This window comes from Paroedura picta, chromosome 11 (genome assembly GCF_049243985.1).
Source record: "Paroedura picta isolate Pp20150507F chromosome 11, Ppicta_v3.0, whole genome shotgun sequence".
Lineage (NCBI taxonomy): Eukaryota > Metazoa > Chordata > Lepidosauria > Squamata > Gekkonidae > Paroedura > Paroedura picta.
In genome coordinates, this window is record NC_135379.1 from 43,040,671 (window position 1) to 43,053,335 (window position 12,665).

The 12,665-nt window shown below is 45.2% G+C and overlaps 1 protein-coding gene across 2 annotated transcripts in view; it reads right to left on the reverse strand.

Annotated features, from left to right (window-relative positions):
* Positions 1-12,665, reverse strand: part of POU6F2 (POU class 6 homeobox 2) — a 336,328-nt gene that overhangs the window by 168,403 nt on the left and 155,260 nt on the right. For both annotated transcript variants that reach the window (XM_077303990.1, XM_077303991.1), the window contains 2 exons: positions 10,247-10,338; positions 4,497-4,725 (listed from right to left, as the gene is read on the reverse strand). In XM_077303990.1, coding sequence (XP_077160105.1) covers positions 4,497-4,725; positions 10,247-10,338 — 321 coding nt within the window. The remainder of the gene's footprint in view (positions 1-4,496; positions 4,726-10,246; positions 10,339-12,665) is intronic.

Below are 12,665 nucleotides of genomic sequence, written 5' to 3' on the forward strand. Positions count from 1 at the left end.
GGGATCTCATGGGTCATCTAATCCAACCCCCTGCACTATGCAGGAACTCACATCCCAATTGCTCATCTACTGTAACTTGCCACCCCCTTAAACCTTCACAGAATCAGCCTCTCCGTCAGATGATTATCCAGACTCTGTTTAAAAATTTCCAAAGTTGTCCTCACAATCTGATGCCTGCCTCTGCAATACACAATCCGACCTCTGTTAGGTTTGCCATTTGCCCACAGACAGCAGGCAATCCCCCACTCTGGATAATCTGAGGGGTTTGAGGATTAAAAAAATGGTACTGATGGTAATGCTCTAGGCATTTCCCCTAGTCTCTATGGGCTTTTAGATCATCTCCCTGAAGTGACTTCATATTGTCCTGAAACTGCACTTTTGACAGGCCTTGGCAGCCAAACATCAGCATTTGCCCATGCACGGCTGAGAAGCCTAAGAATTATTGCCGATGCTATTGTGTACACATCTTGATCTGACCACGGAGCTTTGTTTTTGAGTCTTTTAGTTCTGCTCTCCGGCTTAGTAAAGCAGAATGGAATCATGATGTAACATATGCATTCGCTTATGTTTATTTATAATACTACATCCACAGAAGCCAGGAGCTAGAACACTCTGGAGCCAGGGGATACACTTTTATAATGCCTGCGTCTTCATTAAGATTTCATCATCCGCCCTACACTAAAAAGCCTCTTCCTCCGCTTTGTTGTATCTGCTTTTACCCAGAACCCGGTCCCGCCATTATTTTTTTTTTAATCTCCCGTTCCCTACTTTACATGCACTCTCAAATTTTAAACAAGCAAAATTTGTGCATTAGTGTGTCCTTTTCATCTATGATTTATGAATGACAGGTTCCTTGGTGCCGCTTAATGGTATGAGAGGGAGACATTATTTTAAACATTAAAGTGAAAACCATTTGCAACTATGATAAGAGAGGTCTGTTGACATTAAAGTTTAAAATGGGCGCAAGGTAAGAAGCGAGCTGCCGAGGCAACAGGTGAAAGACCCCACACGTGCCGTACGTAAGGGGGATTTGTTCGACACATTAGCCGTCTCCCCTTCTCACTGTTTCACAACCTGTAGTCTTCGGCGCATCAAACAATCCATCAAGTCATCAGCAGCAACTGGAGTTTAACCGCTTAAGGACAACTTAGAGTGCTGTGCGGAACACTCACTTAATCGGAGACCCGTTTTATCTGTGAGAAACTTTTCTCCACATTTATGTCAGCAAAATATCTATGTGGGCTTTTTAAAAAAAAAACAATGGAAAGCAGAATTTGTTTCTTCACACTCCCTCCATCATTTTCCCTTAAAGTTATCCTTCTAGAGCAGGGGTAGTCAAACTGCGGCCCTCCAGATGTCCATGGACTACAATTCACAGGAGCCCCTGCCAGCGAATGCTGGCAGGGGCTTCTGGGAATTGTAGTCCATGGACATCTGGAGGGCCGCAGTTTGACTACCCCTGTTCTAGAGCAATGGCTCACAATCTTCCTAATGCTGCGACCCTTTAATACGGTTCCTCATGTTGTAGTGACCCCCAACCATAAAATTAGGCAAGTGTTCTTTCACAGAAATTAAACCGAAACTGACCAATGGTGTGAAGAACCATTGTTCATGATTGTATATTTTCCCCCAGGGTTTCTCAGTTCAGTTCTGCCTCTTGTCCCACCATGCCCATCTCACTCTTTTCTGCTGCTCCAGACAGACTAATGCTCTATCTCGATCTACCCCACAAGGCTGTTGTGTGGATGGCGCCCCCCCCCCCGGCCAAGCTGCTCACCCTGTCATGACCCCTGTGAAAGGGTTGTTCGACCCCCAAAGGGGTCCCGACCCCCAGGTTGAGAACCACAGTTCTAGATAATACTGTGGATTTTAGAAACAAAACAAAATACCAAGAAGGTGTGCTGTATGTTGCTCGCTGGACTCTTGCTCAGAAAATTAAAAACACTGTAATATCGCAGAATGTGTTCAGATCTGTTATTTCTTGCATGACTTCAAAGCATTGTCATAGTCCATACTGTATCCTGGGCCTAGCCGCTGCCTAGCATTGTACTTCTTGTTTCATGACACAGAAGGGGACACCAGTGAAGAGAACCAACATGGCAGGTTTCTCTGAGATGGTCATTGCCCCATCCCCCATGTTTCACTGACCTACCCATTGGGTCACTCTTTCTCCTTCACCATCAGGACTTGAATTAATGCCAAGTTATCTGTATAGCCCTCATATACTTCTGTTCTGAAGGCATAGGAGAAATCAGTAAAATTCAGTACTGTTTAAGAAGCAAAAAAGGAAAGCCAGGGATGGACTGTGAGGGCAAAATTACCCTGGAAAGGGCCTCAGCCATCCCCTGCCATGCCCCTTGATGGAGTGTGTGACATGCCTGGGCCAGGCATTGATGTTGACCACACACAATTCACCTATTTTGGTCCAAGTCAAGTGATAGCTGCCCACAACTCATCTAGAAGGTAGCCACCAAACTTGCCCAATTGCTGAATGTTCTCTGCTTCCATTAGTGATACAGCAGGTTTGCTCAATCCACTGAAATTTAGGATTGTGTTGACCCAACTGAGTCCCATTTCCATTAGTATTTATTTTATATATCTCTTGTGTACATCCTACATCATCACAATCTGTGTATATTTTGTATGCACTTACTGGCTTATTCTTTGCAACTGGCTAATTGCAGAAGCAATGCATTTCTCAGCCTGGTACTTTTTAACATTTTTACCAATGACCTGGATGAGGGGGTGGAAAGACTCCTCATTAAATTTACATGTGACACCAGATGTGGAGGAGTAGCGAACACCCCAGAAGAGGTCCACAAGATCTGAACATGCTGGAAAAGTTGGCAAAGGAGAACAAGATGCAATTCAGTAAGGAGAAATGCAGAGTTCTGTATCTGGGTCGCAAAAGTGAGAAGCATGCCTACCGAATGGAAGATACACTGCTGGGTATCAGTGTGTGTGTGAATGAGACTTTGGGATACTTGTGGAATGTAAGCTAATTTTGGTTTTAATTCTCTTGTTTTAAGCCAGCTTGATGTAGCGGTTATGATTGGCAGCTTCTTATCTGGTGAGACATTTGTTCTCTCTTGACATTTGTTGAGACATTTGTTCTCTCTAGCCAAGGCTTTGACTAATTTGCCTCCTCAAATTTTCTACGCTAAGGTGTCCCTCCCAGTATTCCTCTCATTCACAAATTAAAGTCATCAGCCCACCAAAGTCACTAGAAGATAGGGATGCATCAGATTCAAGTAGCATAGACACTGGGGCAGGCAGATGCAGAAGGAAATGCCCAATATCATACAGAATTGGAACACAGGTCTCAGGGGATGAGAAGGGTGGATTCTAATGTGGGTTTGCTGGAACATCTATGAAGATCTCTCTAGGTGTTGAGCTGTGTGAGGGCATCTGGGTTATGGACACATTGGCTTTCTGTTGTACTGCGCCATCGTGTCCTCTAGGGGTGCCACAGAAGGGATTTGGCTGAACTGTGAGAGAAGTGAGAGGCCATCAGGACCAAGACTCAGGTTCTCCAGCAATATAGTTAATAATAATGGAGACTTATTGTGTGTTTTTTCTTCAGGGGCTCCCTGATGTCAGCTGGCTGTGGGTGGGGGATACCTTGTGCCCTACTGCAGTCCAGGATCTGTGAAACCTCAGAGCCCAAAGAACGTGAGAGAAGTCCTGCTGGATTACACGAATGGTCCATCTAGCCCAGCATTCGGTTTCATGCGGTAGCCAATCAGCATCCTCCCAGAGGCCTACAAGCAGGCCATGGAGGCCAAGCCATTGTTCTCCCCCTCATAGACCCTGTTTTCCAAGGGTTACTGCTTCTGAAAGCAAATGTCTCCTTGAGCCACTGCAGCTAATCTCCATGAATAGAGTCATTCTCCCCGAGTTTTTCCTATTCCCTTTTAAAGCTGACAAAACTTCATCATCACTTCACGGAGCACAGTGAGTCCCTCAGGTTGCTTTGTCATTCAAAGCATAATTCATTCCTTTTGTCTGTCCTCCACCCACTTCCCCTCACCTTGTCCTCGAATCCTGGCCTTCCCGGGAAGGAAGGCAAAGTTTTCCCAAAGCACTTTCCCTGTGCATCTTTCCTCCAAATGGAAAACCCCCAGGGAGCAGTGAATGGGACACCATCTAGACCAGGGGTGGGCAAACTGTGGCCCTCCAGATATCCATGGACTACAATTCCCATGAGCCCCTGCCAGCGAATGCAGGGTTTGCCCACCCCTGGTCAAGACAAAATGACATGTTAAATAAAACTAACCCTAATTTTTGTCCATGGAGCCCAACCCACATTGATTTTTTATTGCCTTTGAAGAACAGGAGGAGCATGTTGAGAACTTAAGGGGCTGTCATAAGAGGGCAAAATTGACTGAAAAAAATGCTCTCTGAGTGACTTTCTGATCTTTTGGAACACAAAGACATTAACAAGCGAATACAGAGAAGATTGTACGTACATAAAAGGAACTTCTGATGTGCTTTACCTTGTAGATTTTGCAATGGCAAAGTCATAATGCCTCCTGCCGCAGCTGCTGCTACCAGCCCTTGGATATTGGTGAGATTAGCCGTCGGCAAAGTGAGGACCAGGCCTTGCTGGCCACCCAGCTGTCCGGCCATGTTGAAAGGAATAAGGATAGGTTGGTTCAGTGCTGGAGTGCCTCCTGGCATCACCCCTGCTACGGCCGAGGCTAACTGCTGAGCTGTCAGTAGCGGCTGCAAAGGAAACAGAAGAACCAGAACTTTACCATAGGACAAATACACACCCAGAAAGATGGATGCAGTGATTTTGGCAGAGGCTAGGAATACGCAGTGAAAGGGAGGACTGGTGATGGATATCCTGGCATTGTGTGTTTTGTTGCGTCTCCTTCCTGACTGCAAGTAGAAGGGCTGGGCATTTCCAGAGACGAATGCCAAAGGGCAAGAACCAAAGGGTGTGTTGCCCTTTGCCTCTTAGCCGGTGCCCTCTGTGGAACCAGCCCAAGACACATTGCACTTGTGTGGCAGGGGGTGGCAGGTTACAGTGGATGAGCGATAGGTTTCCAAGTGTCCTGCATAGTGCAGGGGGTTGGACTAGATGACCCATGAGGTACCTTCCAACTCTATTATTCTATGATTCTAGGATTCTGTGTTCATTTGTGCTTGCAAGTTGCTTTGTGTCCTTCCGGGGAGAGAAGTGGAATAGAAGGAATAAACGACTAAAAAATTAATATACCAATAGCATACAATACCCAGAGAGTAGAATACAATGCTTCTGATCCAGAGCTCCATGCTGACATGGGGCTCGCACTGTCAGTTATGTCCACCAATGAGAGACAGTGAAGCCTCACATGTGTACAAGCAAGGCATTCTTGGCTCACAGTCAATAAACCTTGGGGACTCAGAGGATGAGTTGTGAATGATCTGATGACTCCATGCAAATGTGATGCAGTGCACATCTTCATGGTAAAGCACTTGGCATCTTCTGAGCCCTTTCAGGTTTTGGACTTTGGGGAGAAATCTGCAACTGCAGGAAAAGCCAGTGTGAAAGAACCTTCAAGCTTTCTTGGGAATGGGCCAGTGTATGGTCAGATGCTTTACAAATATGCGCCACTCTTAGGAACGAAGAGTATGTGTATGTGTGTTGTGCTCATCCCTCTATGCCCGGCATCCTTTCCACCCCCGAGGTCGTCAACCCCATGTCTTTGCCGCTTAGACCCAAGACAGATGAAATGTGTTATGACAAAGCTGAGGTGAAGCAAGGTATTCAATACTGGAAACTTCTTGCATATTATTGAAGAACAATATATGCACCTGGAATAAAAAAGAAGACAACTTTTATATGCACCTTTAAATTTTGGGGGAGTCCTTAGTCTGAGGAAGAGTGCTTGCACTCGAAAGCTCATGCCTTGAATAAATCTTTGTTGGTCTTAAAGGTGCCCCTAGACTTGGATTTTGGTCTTAAAGTTGCTACTGGACTCTGATTTTATTGTCATAGGAACTAAATACATGGCCCATGCAATTCGAAGTGTCAGGGGAGCAGTGTTGACAAGGACAAAGGAAACTTTTTATTTTATTTGCTTACTGTTTTCCTCCTAGTTTGAATACAGTTGGCACAATGCTACATGGATGCAGGGAAGACACCCACAGGCAAAGCAAAGCTCTGTCCTATCCCACCCTCGGGACTGGTCATGAGCTCCAACTGGCTTCCATGGCCCTGTCTTACTTATACCATGGAAGTCTAGTGGAATCGTAAAGCCCTACAACTTTTGTTCCACCATGAGCTTTTGTCATGCAGCACAGCATGTGCCAATGGGCTTCTGTTTTATTTTGCTACAATGGACTAACATAGCTTCCTCTCTGGACCTGTATAACTAACACAGAGGAAACAACAAACATAAGAAGAGCCCTACTGGATCAGACCAGTGGTCCATTGGGTCCTGCAACCTGCCTCACTCAGCAGCCCACCAGTTGAAGGTTTGGGAGCAGGGCCCAGAGGCACAGATTCTGATCACCAACAGCCCTGGAGATCATTAGGTGGCCTTGGGCCAGTTGTTATCTCTAAGGCTATCTGCATCATAAGGTCATTGTGCAGATATAGGGAAGCCAAGCCTCCAGATGGGACCTGGGAATCCCCAAGAATTACTTCTCCTTTCCAGGCAACAGAGATCAGTTCCCCTGGAGAAAAAGGCTGCTTAGAAGGTGGACGGTATGGAATTATATCCCACTGAAGTCCTGACCCTCCCCATAGTTCATCCTCTGCAGGCTCCATCCCCAAAGACTCCAGCAGGAGAAAAAAATAATTTAGAAAAAGCGTTGCTGGCACGGCAGCATTATATTACTTTGTGGCAAAGCACAGAAACAATGGCATGCCTCTCTAGGAATCACCAGAAACTCTGTGTCCCATCCCCCAGAGTTTCCAGCTATTTCCAGAGATGGATGGTGTTATTTCCAGGTTTTCTGATGAAGTGACAGAACAGTGTGATGCTTTCCGGGTCCCCCCATACTTCCATCAGATTCCTGCCAATTGCCAGCCACTGGCTGGCGTGGCAAAACCTACCCTATACACAAAGATTGTGAGTGGACTTGCTATTCCCCAGTTGGGACCCGTGAATACCATGGAATTATAGCTTATCTCCAGACTAATAAAATCAGTTCTCCTGGAGAAAATGGCTACTTTGGAGGGCAGACTCCATAGCATTGCTTTCCACTGACAGCCCTTCCTGCTTCATATCCCACCCACTCCTGGCTCCATCCTCCAAAGTCTCCAGGTTTTTCCCAATCCAGAGCTGACAATCCTATGCAGTTACAGTGGGAGCAGGTTCTCTATACAAGCATCCCTGATCAAGGGGAAGGGCAGGAACTGAGAGGTGAGAAGTATGTAACCTACTTTAATACCATTTTTGGAAGGAAATCTAGCTTCTGCAGACTGGTGGAATTTAGAGCAAAGGGACAACGTGTGCATGGATGAATCCCTTCCCCACCTGTAATTTCCCTGCTGTGATCCACCTCTCTGGGCAAACTTTGGGGAGCTGAACTTTGTATTTGAAAGAAAAAGTATGGTCTCCAATAGGGTTGAAAGCTCTGGGTTGGGACATAGCTGGAAATTTAGGGGTGGAGCCAGGAATGGGTGGGATTTGGGGCAGGGAAGGACCTCTGTGGAGTGTAATGCTATGGATCCCACCCTCCAAAGCAGCCATTTTCTCCATGGTTACTGACCTCTGTAGTCTCGAGAGGAGGTATAATTCCAGGGGATTCCCAGGTCCTACCTGTGGACTAGCATCCGTATATGAGAAAGAGGTAGATGACAAATGAATGAAACGAATAAAAAAATAAGTTATGTGCCAGAGTTCCTAACTCATGAGTAACTGGACTTTGTTTCTACATGGGATTCCTTCCTTGTAAGAGTGATAGGAGGCAAGAGAGAAGGGAAGGTAACGTGTGTGGGAGTGCAGCTACAACCCAACACATGTTAGTTCCACATTGGTTAAAGGTGATACTTGGACTTATTAGCACCAGGTATCTGTTCTGGGCTAGGCAGATCTCACCTTATCTTAGAAGCTGAATACACTAAGGAATTCCTGGGTTGGGACACAGAAGCAATCAATAGCAAACCACCTCTGAACATATTTTGCCTTGAACATCTTCTGCCCCATGTTGGCTGCGATGCTCAATTATTAGGTCCTTCTACTAACAGTGTATGTTCTCCCTATTTCTGGCATATTCTTTTAATATACAAAACTATACCCTTGTATCTCCAAACTTTGGAGGCACAAGTTTAGCTCGTCTAAACATCTTTCCCTCAAACTTCACTCGTGGTAGATTTTTGAAGATCCCTTCTCAAGAGGGACACTGTTGGCATGGGTGGAATGACCCTGACATGTTATGCCACATCCCCTTTGATTGTCCTACATTTGCTCTATATTGTCATCCTTTAGCCGAATGTTTGAAGAAACTGAGAACTTTCTCTGATGACAAGAAACACTGGATGAAAGCTATACTATAGGTGAGGGACTCAGCTTTAATTGTCAAAGTAGCTGAGTCTTTGCTGGCAATTCTGAATGAAATCTTTCCATTATGGAATCTGTTTAAAATTGTTTAAAAATACAACTGAAATTGTTTAAAATTTTAGTTTTATGCTTTGCTATTTTGATGCCCATAAAGGTACTCTGACTCTATGTTGGCTGCAACTTGATGGAACTTCCCACCACTACCCTCTGACCAGGGATAGGTCCCAGAAGAGGTCTGGGAGATTCGTGCTGTCTGCGGTGACTGATTATGGTTCCCAGTCTTGGTCTGATTGCAAAGAAGCTGAATACTTCCTCACAGGGAAATCCCACTCACCCCCGTTTTACAAACCTCCAAGCTTACTCATAGGCAAGCTACAAGCTGGAGGTGCTTACACCTCTGAATATCTGCTGGCAGAGAAAGTTACAGTCTCCTGCCTCGTGCTGCATGCAGACATCACAAGAAGTGAGACTCTCTTTGACCAACCTCGGACTGACCTCAGTCTCTTTTCTTGAGGACAAACATCTGCAGCCCCTTTAAATCTACAGCCTGCGGCAGGCTTTCTAAACAGGGTGTCATCTTGTTGTTGATTTCCTCTGGAGTTTTTCTTCTTCCTTTAAATCTTTCCTAGAATACGGCAATGACAAAGCCCAGCTACGTTCTAAAACAAGGCTGGACAGAGTGGGTGTTTTGGATATTCCTGGAAGAAAGACCAAATTAATTTTCTTGGCTTTGTTTGCCATCGAGTCACAGCTGACTTAGGGCAACCCTGCAAGGTTTTTAAAGCAAGAGTCGTTTGGATGTGGTTTGCCATTGCCTGCCCCGTATCATGACCCTGGTCTTCCTTGGAAGTCTCTCATCTAAATACACATCGTGGTTGACCCTGCTTAGCTCCTGAAATATGAGGAGACCAAGTTAGCCTAGGCCATCCAGGTCAGGGAAGTTTAACTCACTCTACAAATATATCCTAAGAAACAAATTAACAAGCTCTTAATATAATAACTCCTGAAAAATTACCAGTGGGCATATCTAGACTGTAAATTAAACTGGTTTAAAAGTCATTTTCTCTTCCTGGGGAATCCTGGTTTCTGTGCTTCCTTAGTTCCCTTGTTAAACTACAATTCCCAGGATTCTTCAGAGAAGCCAACTTTTAACTATCAAAGTCATATGCACCAATTTGAGTTTGTGGCATAGATATGGCCGAAGACTGGGCCAGAACAGTTGCCACCAGTTCTTCCCTTACAAATGGTTTGACCGGTTTACAAAGCATTCATAATTTTGCTTAGCGTTGCAACATAGCAGTTGGCACCAATTGAAAAGAAGTGCAGTTAGAAGTGAAGTCTGTATAGGACAGTCACAATCATCTAACCCAATAAGTTAAATTGGCATCAAAATTGCACAACGTCCTTGCTTCAGCTCTCTCTAATACATACATACATAACTACACGTGCACATATCTTGTTATCTATATCTGCCGAGTCAAAATTACGCTCAAGCTACGAGCAAACGTCAAATTTAGATGGTTTGGAAAGTAGACAAAATCATACCTTCATTAGAAAAAGAATTACATATAAACTCTCCTTCTTCACACACATGCACACAACAGCTAAGCACATTGAGCTTCGACACATTTTGGATGAAAACATGCAGCCAATCAGTTCTGGTTTACCCACTTAGTTGACCACTGTCTGTTAATATTTGTGTCCAACAAACTCCATTTTCACACACAGACTGAAGGCAAGAAACTAACCTGGGGCCCGACAGGGAACGCTGGGTGGGACTGACTGGGCTGGTGCTGGTCAGATGTGCTGGTATCAGACAGCGACGTGTTTCCTCTGGCTCCTGGAATTCAAAGAGAGAGCGCTACCTTAATATCTTGCCCGGGGACCGGCACGCTACATCTTGCCGTGATGTCACACCGCATCAAGCTGAAAATGATATGCTAAAGCGGTTTATCAATAACTCAGGCGCTCAAATCACTTATCAGCCGCATAAATTATGCTAACGTTCGCTCAGGCCAGCCTATTCACTCGCGGGAGACACAGAAATCTGACAGCGGTGAAACTGAAGCTATCATCAGCGCAGCTGATGTGGGGCTGCATTAGGCGTTCATTTGCATAAAAGCACATGAGCTCGCCATGTGGAAGGAGGAGAGGGGACTTTCCGAGGTGAAGGTCTCGTAATTTCACACCACAAAACCCATCGAGGCTGAAGGCAAGTCACTTTTGCTTTATGTCTCTGTAAAAGATTGTGTCTCAAGTAAAACACGCAGCACCTGCCGTTCGAGCCCGGCTTAACTAGTAGATCTAAGCAAACTGAGAGAACTGTGGACAGAGGGGAAGACTTTGGCTGAAAATCTGGTCTACGCATTCAAGGAATACTATGCTGCCAGGCATCTCTCCTCCGTCCGGTTTCCCCACTCTAATTCTCCTCAATCCTCCTTCATCTCCATGTGCCTATGTGTGTTTTAACTGTTTCTAGTTTTTTAAATTTATAATGTGTTTTTGATTTGGGTTAATATTTTTACTATTCGCCTTTTTGAGGACTATAAGATGGGGGGAGGTGGTCTTAAAACGTTTTAAATAAATTAAAAAAACCATTCTAGGTGAAGGGCTATTTTTCTTAATGTTTCTCCATATAAAAACCTCTCTGAAAGCTAGAAATAATCATCTCCAGTTTTGCTGTGCAAGCTTATGATATGCAGTCCGGGATTGATGTCTTAAGAAGAGATGATGTGCTTATAGATGGAATATTGGTCGCAGGGCCAGTTCGGCCTACATTTTTGCCTCCAGCAAACCCACCCTAGCTCAGACCCCCATTGGCCTGGTTTAAGCAATGCTGAAAGGGCTTGATGCTGAGGATTCTAGGCCCCTTTTAGCCCACTGATAGTTGGGTGAGCTGAGGCCCGGCTATGTGTCAGTAGCCTCCACGCTGTGCTGCCTGGAGGAGTCGCTGAGGTAAACGTGGGCCAAAAAATAGCCCTGCCAGGTGAGCCCCATGGATAAAAGTGGTCATGCCAAGTATTCTAATTTTGTTTGCATGAGCCATATGAAAAGGACCAGCCAGTTCAGCTAGATATGAACCAGCTCCTCAGCCTTCCTTTCAGCTAGACCAACCATGAAAGGTTCGAACAGGCTGCCGCTACCATGTTTTTTGAGGGTTGTCAGCTTTGGGTTAGGAAATACCTGGAGATTCTGGAGGTGGAGTCTGGGGAGGGGAGGTCCCTCAGCCAGGCACATTGTGCTAGAGTACAGAGGAACTGCTATACCAGAAAATCTCCAGGACATGCCTGAAGGTTTACAACCTTTTTTTTTTCCTGGTCTGGCTCATAAGCATGAAACTTGAGCAGGTAAAGCTTCTGGTCAAAGAAAGTTTCACCAGCTACATTTCTCAGTATTGGGCTGCTATGAACATGAGCAAGAGGAGGGGAGAAAAAACTAATCGCTATTTGTATAGGATCTGCCTCAAAAAACAATTTCTGTTTGCAAAGACTCTCTCTCCACATCACCCTATGTCCCTGAAGCATGCTACATGGACTATAGCAGTGGTCCTCAACCTGGGTATCGGACGACCCTTTCACAGGGGTCACAGCAGAACAAGCAGCTTGGCCGGGGGGTGCCATCTACACACTAGCCTTGCAGGGTAGCTCAAGATCAAGCGTTCATCTGTCTGGAGCAGCAGAAAAGAGCAGCATGGTGGGACAAAAGGCAAAACTGAACTGAACTGAACAACCCTGGAAAAAAACCAATTTATCTACAATCATGAACAATGGATCTTCACGCCATTGGTCAGCTTTGGTTTACTTTCTGTGAAAGAACACTTGCGTAATTTTATGGTTGGGAGTCACCACAACATGAGGAACTGAATTAAAGGGTCACACCATTAGGAAGGTTGAGGACCACTGGACTATGGGGATGTTTTGCTTAGGGATCAGGTTTCTATTTGACCTAAACCCTATATTTTATATAGGTTGTCCTTTCATGTAACATATTGTCTATGAGAGGTATAGACAGACAGCTGTAGCAGTCCCATTAACACCTGTTTGAGCTGCTGCATTTGAGCAAGGGATAGTTTTACTTCCAGACTATGAAAAGCTTCACCTGCCGAGATCTGTATATGTGCCTTTATGGGTGTGTGAATGAAGAGGAAGGAAGCCAGGACTGCCTCCT